General features: G+C 43.7%; 2 protein-coding genes and 1 long non-coding RNA gene across 3 annotated transcripts; 2 read left to right on the forward strand and 1 right to left on the reverse strand.

Annotated features, from left to right (window-relative positions):
* The first annotated feature begins 157 nt into the window (after window positions 1-157).
* On the forward strand, window positions 158-9,963 carry LOC147059510 (trans-1,2-dihydrobenzene-1,2-diol dehydrogenase-like). Its single transcript, XM_085908643.1, has 7 exons — window positions 158-266; window positions 7,773-7,884; window positions 7,974-8,137; window positions 8,408-8,660; window positions 9,010-9,134; window positions 9,247-9,397; window positions 9,495-9,963. Exons 1-7 carry the CDS (start codon window positions 177-179, stop codon window positions 9,602-9,604), a joined length of 1,005 nt encoding a protein of 334 aa, XP_085764769.1. The 5' UTR covers window positions 158-176; the 3' UTR covers window positions 9,605-9,963.
* Window positions 7,492-12,419, reverse strand: LOC147059511 (uncharacterized). Its single transcript, XR_015065756.1, has 5 exons — window positions 12,040-12,419; window positions 9,534-10,676; window positions 9,273-9,427; window positions 8,997-9,089; window positions 7,492-8,646 (listed from the first exon to the last, which is right to left on the reverse strand). It is a non-coding gene; the product is annotated as an uncharacterized LOC147059511 (long non-coding RNA).
* Window positions 10,458-13,107, forward strand: LOC147059512 (trans-1,2-dihydrobenzene-1,2-diol dehydrogenase-like). Its single transcript, XM_085908644.1, has 7 exons — window positions 10,458-10,649; window positions 11,561-11,672; window positions 11,745-11,908; window positions 12,077-12,329; window positions 12,401-12,525; window positions 12,659-12,809; window positions 12,929-13,107. The coding sequence occupies exons 1-7, from the start codon at window positions 10,560-10,562 to the stop codon at window positions 13,024-13,026; spliced, it is 993 nt and encodes a 330-aa protein (XP_085764770.1). The 5' UTR covers window positions 10,458-10,559; the 3' UTR covers window positions 13,027-13,107.
* Window positions 13,108-13,144: the final 37 nt, after the last annotated feature.

Here is a 13,144-nt window from a genome sequence, read left to right on the forward strand (position 1 = left end):
ACACCCCCAATAATTGCACGTAGAAGTTGATCTTGTCTACATACAACCATACAATCAGGCAGATTGACTGTATAGTAAACATCCCTAGAAATAATGTAATAAGTGAGACTTTGTCGCCATCTATCAGAATCCCGTGGGTATTACATCCAGATTATGATCCATGACCACTTCCCAACATGGCAACGAAATGGGGGATTTGCAGTGCAGGAAAAATCAGCCACGACTTCACGGCTGCCTTGAAAACTCTTCCGTCCGAAGACCACCAGGTAACGGCACAGCGAGTGATTCCCTTACTATCATCAAACCATGTTTATCCCACATTGCTGTTGCTTAATCGAATGTTTGAGATTATCGTTTGCGTAATAGTGATGTGCATTCTAGTTCTTTTAAGTGAACTGAATCTTTAAAATCAGTTCACTCAAAAGATTCGTTCCCAAGAGTCGTTCACCGAGTCGTCAGTACACTTTATTTATTTATTTATTCTTTTTTTTTTTTTTAAACCATAGTCCTATTCCTAAAACTCGTTGGAAACCCTAGTAGGAAACCCTAACCCTAGTTTGAAAGCCTAGTTAGAAACCCTAATCTTAGAAACGCTAAAAGTAGTTTCCAACCCTGGCTGGAAACCCTAACCCTAATTTTACAACCTAGTTGGGAACCCTAACCAGGTTTTAAAACCCTAATCGGAAACCCTAACACTAGTTTGAAACCCTAATTAGGGATTTTAAAACTGGTTGGGAACCCTACTCGGAAACCCTAACCCTAGGCTGACAGCCCAGTCAGAAACCCTAATCTTAGAAACCCTAAAAGTAGTTTCCAACCCTGGCTGGAAACCCTAACCCTAGTTTTAAAACCTAGTTGGGAACCCTAACCAGGTTTTAAAACCCTAATCGGAAACCCTAACCCTAGTTTGAAACCCTAATTAGGGATCCTAAAACTGGTTGGGAACCCTAGTCGGAAACCCTAACCCTAGGCTGACAGCCCAGTCAGAAACCCTAATCTTAGAAACCCTAAAAGTAGTTTCCAACCCTGGCTGGAAACCCTAACCCTAGTTTTAAAACCTAGTTGGGAACCCTAACCAGGTTTTAAAACCCTAATCGAAAACCCTAACCCTAGTTTGAAACCCTAATTAGTGATCCTAAAACTGGTTGGGAACCCTAGTCGGAAACCCTAACCCTAGGCTGACAGCCCAGTCAGAAACCCTAATCTTAGAAACCCTAAAAGTAGTTTCCAACCCTGGCTGGAAACCCTAACCCTAGTTTTAAAACCTAGTTGGGAACCCTAACCAGGTTTTAAAACCCTAATCGGAAACCCTAACACTAGTTTGAAACCCTAATTAGGGATTTTAAAACTGGTTGGGAACCCTAGTCGGAAACCCTAACCCTAGGCTGACAGCCCAGTCAGAAACCCTAATCTTAGAAACCCTAAAAGTAGTTTCCAACCCTGGCTGGAAACCCTAACCCTAGTTTTAAAACCTAGTTGGGAACCCTAACCAGGTTTTAAAACCCTAATCAGAAACCCTAACCCTAGTTTGAAACCCTAATTAGGGATCCTAAAACTGGTTGGGAACCCTAGTCGGAAACCCTAACCCTAGGCTGACAGCCCAGTCAGAAACCCTAATCTTAGAAACCCTAAAAGTAGTTTCCAACCCTGGCTGGAAACCCTAACCCTAGTTTTAAAACCTAGTTGGGAACCCTAACCAGGTTTTAGAACCCTAATCGGAAACCCTAACCCTAGTTTGAAACCCTAATTAGGGATCCTAAAACTGGTTGGGAACCCTAGTCGGAAACCCTAACCCTAGGCTGACAGCCCAGTCAGAAACCCTAATCTTAGAAACCCTAAAAGTAGTTTCCAACCCTGGCTGGAAACCCTAACCCTAGTTTTAAAACCTAGTTGGGAACCCTAACCAGGTTTTAAAACCCTAATCGGAAACCCTAACCCTAGTTTGAAACCCTAATTAGGGATCCTAAAACTGGTTGGGAACCCTAGTCGGAAACCCTAACCCTAGGCTGACAGCCCAGTCAGAAACCCTAATCTTAGAAACCCTAAAAGTAGTTTCCAACCCTGGCTGGAAACCCTAACCCTAGTTTTAAAACCTAGTTGGGAACCCTAACCAGGTTTTAAAACCCTAATCAGAAACCCTAACCCTAGTTTGAAACCCTAATTAGGGATCCTAAAACTGGTTGGGAACCCTAGTCGGAAACCCTAACCCTAGGCTGACAGCCCAGTCAGAAACCCTAATCTTAGAAACCCTAAAAGTAGTTTCCAACCCTGGCTGGAAACCCTAACCCTAGTTTTAAAACCTAGTTGGGAACCCTAACCAGGTTTTAAAACCCTAATCGGAAACCCTAACCCTAGTTTGAAACCCTAATTAAGGATCCTAAAACTGGTTGGGAACCCTAGTCGGAAACCCTAACCCTAGGCTGACAGCCCAGTCAGAAACCCTAATCTTAGAAACCCTAAAAGTAGTTTCCAACCCTGGCTGGAAACCCTAACCCTAGTTTTAAAACCTAGTTGGGAACCCTAACCAGGTTTTAAAACCCTAATCAGAAACCCTAACCCTAGTTTGAAACCCTAATTAGGGATCCTAAAACTGGTTGGGAACCCTAGTCGGAAACCCTAACCCTAGGCTGACAGCCCAGTCAGAAACCCTAATCTTAGAAACCCTAAAAGTAGTTTCCAACCCTGGCTGGAAACCCTAACCCTAGTTTTAAAACCTAGTTGGGAACCCTAACCAGGTTTTAAAACCCTAATCGGAAACCCTAACCCTAGTTTGAAACCCTAATTAGGGATCCTAAAACTGGTTGGGAACCCTAGTCGGAAACCCTAACCCTAGGCTGACAGCCCAGTCAGAAACCCTAATCTTAGAAACCCTAAAAGTAGTTTCCAACCCTGGCTGGAAACCCTAACCCTAGTTTTAAAACCTAGTTGGGAACCCTAACCAGGTTTTAAAACCCTAATCGAAAACCCTAACCCTAGTTTGAAACCCTAATTAGTGATCCTAAAACTGGTTGGGAACCCTAGTCGGAAACCCTAACCCTAGGCTGACAGCCCAGTCAGAAACCCTAATCTTAGAAACCCTAAAAGTAGTTTCCAACCCTGGCTGGAAACCCTAACCCTAGTTTTAAAACCTAGTTGGGAACCCTAACCAGGTTTTAAAACCCTAATCGGAAACCCTAACACTAGTTTGAAACCCTAATTAGGGATTTTAAACTGGTTGGGAACCCTAGTCGGAAACCCTAACCCTAGGCTGACAGCCCAGTCAGAAACCCTAATCTTAGAAACCCTAAAAGTAGTTTCCAACCCTGGCTGGAAACCCTAACCCTAGTTTTAAAACCTAGTTGGGAACCCTAACCAGGTTTTAAAACCCTAATCAGAAACCCTAACCCTAGTTTGAAACCCTAATTAGGGATCCTAAAACTGGTTGGGAACCCTAGTCGGAAACCCTAACCCTAGGCTGACAGCCCAGTCAGAAACCCTAATCTTAGAAACCCTAAAAGTAGTTTCCAACCCTGGCTGGAAACCCTAACCCTAGTTTTAAAACCTAGTTGGGAACCCTAACCAGGTTTTAGAACCCTAATCGGAAACCCTAACCCTAGTTTGAAACCCTAATTAGGGATCCTAAAACTGGTTGGGAACCCTAGTCGGAAACCCTAACCCTAGGCTGACAGCCCAGTCAGAAACCCTAATCTTAGAAACCCTAAAAGTAGTTTCCAACCCTGGCTGGAAACCCTAACCCTAGTTTTAAAACCTAGTTGGGAACCCTAACCAGGTTTTAAAACCCTAATCGGAAACCCTAACCCTAGTTTGAAACCCTAATTAGGGATCCTAAAACTGGTTGGGAACCCTAGTCGGAAACCCTAACCCTAGGCTGACAGCCCAGTCAGAAACCCTAATCTTAGAAACCCTAAAAGTAGTTTCCAACCCTGGCTGGAAACCCTAACCCTAGTTTTAAAACCTAGTTGGGAACCCTAACCAGGTTTTAAAACCCTAATCAGAAACCCTAACCCTAGTTTGAAACCCTAATTAGGGATCCTAAAACTGGTTGGGAACCCTAGTCGGAAACCCTAACCCTAGGCTGACAGCCCAGTCAGAAACCCTAATCTTAGAAACCCTAAAAGTAGTTTCCAACCCTGGCTGGAAACCCTAACCCTAGTTTTAAAACCTAGTTGGGAACCCTAACCAGGTTTTAAAACCCTAATCAGAAACCCTAACCCTAGTTTGAAACCCTAATTAGGGATCCTAAAACTGGTTGGGAACGCTAGTCGGAAACCCTAACCCTAGGCTGACAGCCCAGTCAGAAACCCTAATCTTAGAAACCCTAAAAGTAGTTTCCAACCCTGGCTGGAAACCCTAACCCTAGTTTTAAAACCTAGTTGGGAACCCTAACCAGGTTTTAGAACCCTAATCGGAAACCCTAACCCTAGTTTGAAACCCTAATTAGGGATCCTAAAACTGGTTGGGAACCCTAGTCGGAAACCCTAACCCTAGGCTGACAGCCCAGTCAGAAACCCTAATCTTAGAAACCCTAAAAGTAGTTTCCAACCCTGGCTGGAAACCCTAACCCTAGTTTTAAAACCTAGTTGGGAACCCTAACCAGGTTTTAAAACCCTAATCGGAAACCCTAACCCTAGTTTGAAACCCTAATTAGGGATCCTAAAACTGGTTGGGAACCCTAGTCGGAAACCCTAACCCTAGGCTGACAGCCCAGTCAGAAACCCTAATCTTAGAAACCCTAAAAGTAGTTTCCAACCCTGGCTGGAAACCCTAACCCTAGTTTTAAAACCTAGTTGGGAACCCTAACCAGGTTTTAAAACCCTAATCAGAAACCCTAACCCTAGTTTGAAACCCTAATTAGGGATCCTAAAACTGGTTGGGAACCCTAGTCGGAAACCCTAACCCTAGGCTGACAGCCCAGTCAGAAACCCTAATCTTAGAAACCCTAAAAGTAGTTTCCAACCCTGGCTGGAAACCCTAACCCTAGTTTTAAAACCTAGTTGGGAACCCTAACCAGGTTTTAAAACCCTAATCGGAAACCCTAACCCTAGTTTGAAACCCTAATTAAGGATCCTAAAACTGGTTGGGAACCCTAGTCGGAAACCCTAACCCTAGGCTGACAGCCCAGTCAGAAACCCTAATCTTAGAAACCCTAAAAGTAGTTTCCAACCCTGGCTGGAAACCCTAACCCTAGTTTTAAAACCTAGTTGGGAACCCTAACCAGGTTTTAAAACCCCAATCGGAAACCCTAACCCTAGTTTGAAACCCTAATTAGGGATCCTAAAACTGGTTGGGAACCCTAGTCGGAAACCCTAACCCTAGGCTGACAGCCCAGTCAGAAACCCTAATCTTAGAAACCCTAAAAGTAGTTTCCAACCCTGGCTGGAAACCCTAACCCTAGTTTTAAAACCTAGTTGGGAACCCTAACCAGGTTTTAAAACCCTAATCGGAAGCCCTAACCCTAGTTTGAAACCCTAATTAGGGATCCTAAAACTGGTTGGGAACCCTAGTCGGAAACCCTAACCCTAGGCTGACAGCCCAGTCAAAAACCCTAATCTTAGAAACCCTAAAAGTAGTTTCCAACCCTGGCTGGAAACCCTAACCCTAGTTTTAAAACCTAGTTGGGAACCCTAACCAGGTTTTAAAACCCTAATCGGAAACCCTAACCCTAGTTTGAAACCCTAATTAGGGGTCCTAAAACTGGTTGGGAACCCTAGTCGGAAACCCTAACCCTAGGCTGACAGCCCAGTCAGAAACCCTAATCTTAGAAACCCTAAAAGTAGTTTCCAACCCTGGCTGGAAACCCTAACCCTAGTTTTAAAACCTAGTTGGGAACCCTAACCAGGTTTTAAAACCCTAATCGGAAACCCTAACCCTAGTTTGAAACCCTAATTAGGGATCCTAAAACTGGTTGGGAACCCTAGTCGGAAACCCTAACCCTAGGCTGACAGCCCAGTCAGAAACCCTAATCTTAGAAACCCTAAAAGTAGTTTCCAACCCTGGCTGGAAACCCTAACCCTAGTTTTAAAACCTAGTTGGGAACCCTAACCAGGTTTTAAAACCCTAATCGGAAACCCTAACCCTAGTTTGAAACCCTAATTAGGGATCCTAAAACTGGTTGGGAACCCTAGTCGGAAACCCTAACCCTAGGCTGACAGCCCAGTCAGAAACCCTAATCTTAGAAACCCTAAAAGTAGTTTCCAACCCTGGCTGGAAACCCTAACCCTAGTTTTAAAACCTAGTTGGGAACCCTAACCAGGTTTTAAAACCCCAATCGGAAACCCTAACCCTAGTTTGAAACCCTAATTAGGGATCCTAAAACTGGTTGGGAACCCTAGTCGGAAACCCTAACCCTAGGCTGACAGCCCAGTCAGAAACCCTAATCTTAGAAACCCTAAAAGTAGTTTCCAACCCTGGCTGGAAACCCTAACCCTAGTTTTAAAACCTAGTTGGGAACCCTAACCAGGTTTTAAAACCCTAATCGGAAACCCTAACCCTAGTTTGAAACCCTAATTAGGGATCCTAAAACTGGTTGGGAACCCTAGTCGGAAACCCTAACCCTAGGCTGACAGCCCAGTCAGAAACCCTAATCTTAGAAACCCTAAAAGTAGTTTCCAACCCTGGCTGGAAACCCTAACCCTAGTTTTAAAACCTAGTTGGGAACCCTAACCAGGTTTTAAAACCCTAATCGGAAACCCTAACCCTAGTTTGAAACCCTAATTAGGGATCCTAAAACTGGTTGGGAACCCTAGTCGGAAACCCTAACCCTAGGCTGACAGCCCAGTCAGAAACCCTAATCTTAGAAACCCTAAAAGTAGTTTCCAACCCTGGCTGGAAAACCCTAACCCTAGTTTTAAAACCTAGTTGGGAACCCTAACCAGGTTTTAAAACCCTAATCGGAAACCCTAACCCTAGTTTGAAACCCTAATTAGGGATCCTAAAACTGGTTGGGAACCCTAGTCGGAAACCCTAACCCTAGGCTGACAGCCCAGTCAGAAACCCTAATCTTAGAAACCCTAAAAGTAGTTTCCAACCCTGGCTGGAAACCCTAACCCTAGTTTTAAAACCTGGTTGGGAACCCTAACCAGGTTTTAAAACCCTAATCGGAAACCCTAACCCTAGTTTGAAACCCTAATTAGGGTTGATCTGTGACGCCACTCAGACGCTCCATTAGGCACAGTTGATGCACGGGAAATGCAATTCACTGATTCGTTCGTGAACGGTAAGTTTCGTCATTTTTCTTCGTTTTGTTTCACGGCGAGGTGCCACCAGCTTCAATGCGTATTACCGACACCTATGGTGTGGCATAAGTTACGTCATTGCATGTTGGTTGAAGTCATATGAACTGAAAAAAGAACTAGTAACTTCAGGAAGTGATCCGTTCACTCACGTTCACTGAAAAGATTCGTTCCTTTGAACGAATCGTTCACTTACGAGCCAACACTATTGCGCAGGGACAGACGACCAGTACAAAGTGCAAACCACATTTACGTTTATTTGCCGTTTTTGCTTCCTTCCAAGTAGTTATTTACGCTCCAAAGTGCACATCAACGACTCGTGTGCTTTAATAATGCGGCATTACTGATATAACATTCCTATTGGGGTCATGCAACATACGCACTTTACAAGCCAGGAATAACATCATAACATGTACAACTATTTATCATGATACATTTGAAGTATTTTATCAATGAATTGTGTGGTGTCTTAAAATCTCCAACTAACCTATGAAAGCCGACACAGAACATTAAATAACTCATCAAATTGTGTTTAAACAGGTTGTGGCGGTGGCTGCCCGCAACTTGGAGCGTGCACAGGAGTTCAGCAAAAAGCACAGCATCACATCAGCATACGGCAGCTATGAGGAATTGGCCCGAGATCCAAACATTGGTCGGTTTGTATCAAGGGCCCTGTGGGTCAGACATGGACTTGTCGTCAACTAAAATAAATCATTGACGGCTCTCCGTCTGTGTTTGTAGACGTGGTGTATGTCGGCGTGATCCACCCGTACCACCTGAAGAGCTGTTTGCTCTTCATGGATGCCCAAAAAAATGTTTTATGTGAGAAGCCTCTGGCCATGAATGCAAAAGAGGTGAAGGAGATTCTGGACTCGGCCAAGAAGAACAATGTTTTCCTCATGGAGGTGATTATGCTTTCAGACAAAATAGAGCTCTGATATTCATGAATAGTGCATGAAAAACAGAAACAAACTCGAAGAAATGTAAGATCATAGCTAAAGCGACGCACCATCCAACATTTATCTCATCCATGGTGAGAAATACACTCAACTTGACTGTGATATTTCCCAGAAACATTTAAATTGCAAATAAAGCAAAGCATTTGTCTACAGGTTTTTATCACGTCGTTCACAACCGTGCTCTGAGTGAAAATCACTTCTGAACGTTTATTCCAGGCCGTGTGGAGTCGATTTTTCCCGGCCTCGGTGGAGATCCGTCGGCTGCTGACTCAAGGGGAGCTAGGCGAAGTGAAGATGGTGAAGGCCGAATTTGGCCAGTCACTTATGCATTTGCCCCGATCCATGGACAAGGAGCTGGGCGCGGGAACAATGCTGGACCTCGGCATTTACCCGCTGCAGTTCTCCATCATGGTGTATGGCGGGGAAAAGCCTCAGAGCATCAAGGCCATGGGAATCTGTACAGAGAATGGTGCGTACAAAGATGTGATGTTGAAGTTAGGACTATACAGAGTAAAATGGGGAAGTGACTCGAGTTGATTTTTTTTTTTGTTATTGCTTTGACTGATGCTAACATACAATGGGAAAACTCCTCAGCACACAGGCTAACAATTAGCTTCTAAGAGCAGATTTTTTTTTTAAATCACTTAAAATCATCATTTTTTAAATCAGTAAAACACAACAAAGCATTAAAAAGTCAAATTTCCATAACTCATTAAATGTTGCATGAAAAAAGCAAAACAGTTAATCATTTGACGCTAGCTCAAATGAATTCTATTGAGGTGTTTCCCGATCGTACAACTTGTACCGTATGTTTCCAGGAGTGGACGAGACCGTGGTGGTCACTCTCAAGTTCTCCAAAGGCCGCATGGCCGTGATCACTTGCTCCTCAGGAATGGCGCTAGACAACGACGCCATCATTGTGGGCACCAATGGCAACATCAGGGTAGGAATGCAGAATATTTAGTGACAGTTTTCTTATCTATCCAAACTGGATGAACTACAATTAGATTTACTTATTGCTAAACACTTAACAAATCAAATTCAACATCGTATAGATCCCTGCTCACATGTGGTGCCCCACCTCTTTGGTGGTCAACGGGAAGGAGACACAGTATCCTGTTCCCGAGTCTGACGTAGCCCTCAACTTCCTCAACAGCACGGGCATGCGCTACGAGGCCGAGGCAGTCCGACAGTGTTTGCTCAAAGGTATTGTGACAAAGCTGTTGATCAAATACCCTAGAATGAATCAAATTAGTCACATTTGTTACGGACACACACATCTGTTTTGTTGTCTCCACTGCAGGACTGAAGGAGAGTCCCGTGATGTCACACGCCGACTCACTTCTGCTGGCTGAAGTGGAAGATGAAGTACGAAGGCAGTTGGGCGTGGTCTACAGCCAAGACTCGAGCTAAGCGTCCAACTAGAGTTAATAAAACAACTCATTAGATTTTTTTTGACACCATCCTTCTTTGCTCTTATTGCCTAAATTGTTTAAATGATATTTTTGGAATAAATTAGTCTGAAATAGTCAGACAAAGCAATTTGCCCAAAAAAATGTTGGTTTTTGTTTCTTTTATACCGGGTTTCTATTTCAACAACATTTTTATTATTGTGATGAGCAAGAGTAATTAGCTCATCCGGCTCACTGCCAGGTAATCCAGGTTTGAATCTCTGTGCAGTTTTTACGATCTTCAGCGATGCAGGTTTCCTCTCAGGAGGAAACAAGATCAGCGATGCCCTAGAGACAAAGCAGTACGTTAACAATTTCCAACATGCTGCACCGCTTCAGGAATTCAAACTATTGTTACACCGCAAAATACTGTTGTCACATTGAAAACAAGCATGAGCATTGTTATCGCTTTGAATACAGAATTGTCTGCTACAGTGCTTGTGGGGGAATCACATGAGAATGTTGTGGCTGGGTATTTTTCCACTTAGCTTCTTTTTTGGTTTCTTGGATGTTACATAAGTTATGAGAGAGTGTGTGTGTGTGTGTGTGTGTGTGTTTGTTTCATTTGACTGTGCAAGCAAAGCCTCCCTTTTGGGCACACTGCTAACTTTTTATTTTTTTATTAACTGTCAAAACAAGTTCACCTTTAGTGTACTTGACCTACCTGTCAATCACCCACCCAAAATCTACAAACTTAGGAGTGCAAGTGGAAAAACCCCAAACAACACAAGATGATGAAATGTCTTGAAATTTGACACTTCCTGACGTTTGCAAACAAGCAAGCCAATTGAATCGTATGAAAGAACGCTGGGCAAGAATTTCCTGTTGCGCCCGACTCGACGATCCTCACTCACTCAACGACTCTGACTGTCGAGCTGTGATCCCCTGCTCTCGGATCCACTCACACATCTGCAAACATGGCAACCAGATGGGGAATCTGCAGCGCCGGCAAGATCAGTCATGACTTCATGGTGGCCATGAAAACACTTCCAGCCGAAGACCACCAGGTACCACCGTGAGCTGCTCGGACACACCTAGAGCACATATTGAGACCTTTTTTTAGTTTGGCACATTTGTTCGGTACTTGTGCAATTCTAGGGGGAAGTAAACACTACTGTCTGTGAGCAGCATTTATTTCAGCTTAAGTGACTGAAAATATTTGACATACTTTTTGGAAAGCATTCATAAAATGCTTTATTATTGAAGGGAAAAAAATCAATTGATACAAGGTGAAAAATCTGACTTGCTTGATGGTATTTTATGAATTTTCTTATGTATTTGTGAAAATAAATGTAAAAAAATAGGGATGACAATAACAAAAAGTTACCACTAGAAATGTATATATTTGTGTTTTCATCAATGCTGTTTTTTGCATGTAGCTTAACATTGAGTGATGGTCAATTTTTAGGCAGAATGATATGAACAGCATATTAAATGTTACTGAAATCAAAGTGAATTATTTAAATAAACCCAACATTTAAGAATTGAAGTTTTTCAATGATAACGGGTTTTCTTTTCCACCACATGCCTTGTAGTTTGAAGCCGTTATAGTTGAAAGAGGAGACATGCAAAGTATCCGGCTCAGCAGTTGTTCAGAGGTGTCATGTTCACAATGCGCATGACAGCACACGTCTGAAAGCATTGTTAGAAACGTAAACTATCAGCTTTTGACCTAATAAAATTGAAGAGGTCCAGCATGACTGCTACGCAGTCGTATGACACAACACAGAAGTGCTCCCAACAGAAGGAGCTGAAGCTAAATTTGCTTATCTTAGTCATTTTGTCACAATGTCTTTTTTGCATATTTTATTTTATTAATTAATAGCGTTTTGCGATTTATTTAAAAACAACCCCCACCTTTCGCTTATGTAGTAAATGGACGTATGGATTCGATGAATATTTTGATTTTGATTGACAGGCTGTTGCCGTGGCTGCCCGCAGCTTAGAGGATGCAAAGAAGTTTGGCAAAACGCACAACATCCCTCGAACGTACGGCAGCTACGAGGAGCTGGCCAAAGATCCCAACGTCGGTCAGTGATCACGTCAGGGTCGTTGGGTCTATTTTGTGCTTTGTCAGCATAATCTCCTCTCCCTCCGCGCAGATGTGGTGTACATCGGCACCATCCAGACCAACCACCTGAGCTCCTGTTTGCTTTTCCTTAATGCCAAGAAGCCTGTCCTGTGTGAGAAATCCTTGGGCATGACAACCAAGGAGGTCAAGGAGATCCTGGCCTGTGCCAAGAAGAAGAACGTCTTCTTCATGGAGGTAACTGAAGAGCAGAGCGACACAGCGGGCCCAACAAACCTTTTCACTGAGAACTCACATAATATATTTTTGGAGGGCGTTTCTGGAGCATAGATTTCTTCTATATTTATAATAATTAAAACGTTTCGTACCTCACTTGAATGAATCTGGCCTTTGGGTCTTTTCCAGGCCATTTGGGCCCGTTTTTTTCCGGCCTACCGAGAGCTCCGGAGGCTGATCGCCCAGGGAGAGATCGGTGACGTGAGAATGGTCCGGTCCGAGTTTGGCCTGTCCGTGCTGCCTTTGCCGAGACTGGAGCTCAAGGAACTTGGCGGGGGAGCGCTGCTGGACATCGGCATCTACCCGCTGCAGTTCTCCATCATGGTGTACGGTGGAGAGAGGCCAGAGAGCATCAAAACTGAGGGAGTCATCCTGGATACTGGTAAAAGAAGGAAAAAAAAAAAACGCATTAGATTCCAGAATCATCTTATACACATGAATATCTTTTTCCAGGAGTGGACGAGACCTTGGTGGTGACGATGAAGTTCTCCAAAAACAGGATGGCCGTGTTCACCAGCTCCTCGGGCTTGCAGCTCTCCAATGACGCCATTGTGGTGGGCACCAAGGGGTTAATCCGGGTACGTTACTGACGACTTGTGCTAACTTGGATGTAATTGCCCCTCATATTTAACAAGGCAACACTAGAGAATGATGTTAAATAGGTTTCTCCACCCCTCCTCCCTACCAAAATTGTTTTCTTTGTTTGCTCAGTTCCCATCACACATGTGGTGTCCCGAAGTCATGGTGGTGAACGGGAAGGAGAAGAAGTACCCTCTCCCGGAGCCTCACTTGCCCCTCAACTTTGTTCATAGCACGGGGTTGCGCTACGAGGCGGAGGAGGTCCGACAGTGTTTGCTCAAAGGTACAAAGGCAGATGAACAAAAGTGATGCGGTTCACGAGAATGTCATTTGTAGGACTAGGAATCTATTAATTTAGAGATATATTTCTGAGAATAATCAAGTGGTTTTTCTCCACTGCAGGAATGAAGGAGTGCCCAATCATGTCTCACGCAGATTCGCTGCTGCTGGCTGAAGTCAAAGAGGAAATTCTTAAACAAGTTGGAGTGGTGTATGACTGAATTTTCTTTTTTGTTGTTGTTGTTGACAGCCTTATTTCGGGAGTGTAAATGTCTTTCATTACGAAAAAGATTTTCTCTGGGGGGGGGGGGGGGGGGGGGTTAAGTTGAGAAAAATCTT

This window comes from Syngnathus leptorhynchus, chromosome 3, assembly GCF_054491065.1.
Source record: "Syngnathus leptorhynchus isolate UIUO chromosome 3, UIUO_Slep, whole genome shotgun sequence".
NCBI classification, from domain to species: Eukaryota; Metazoa; Chordata; class Actinopteri; order Syngnathiformes; family Syngnathidae; genus Syngnathus; species Syngnathus leptorhynchus.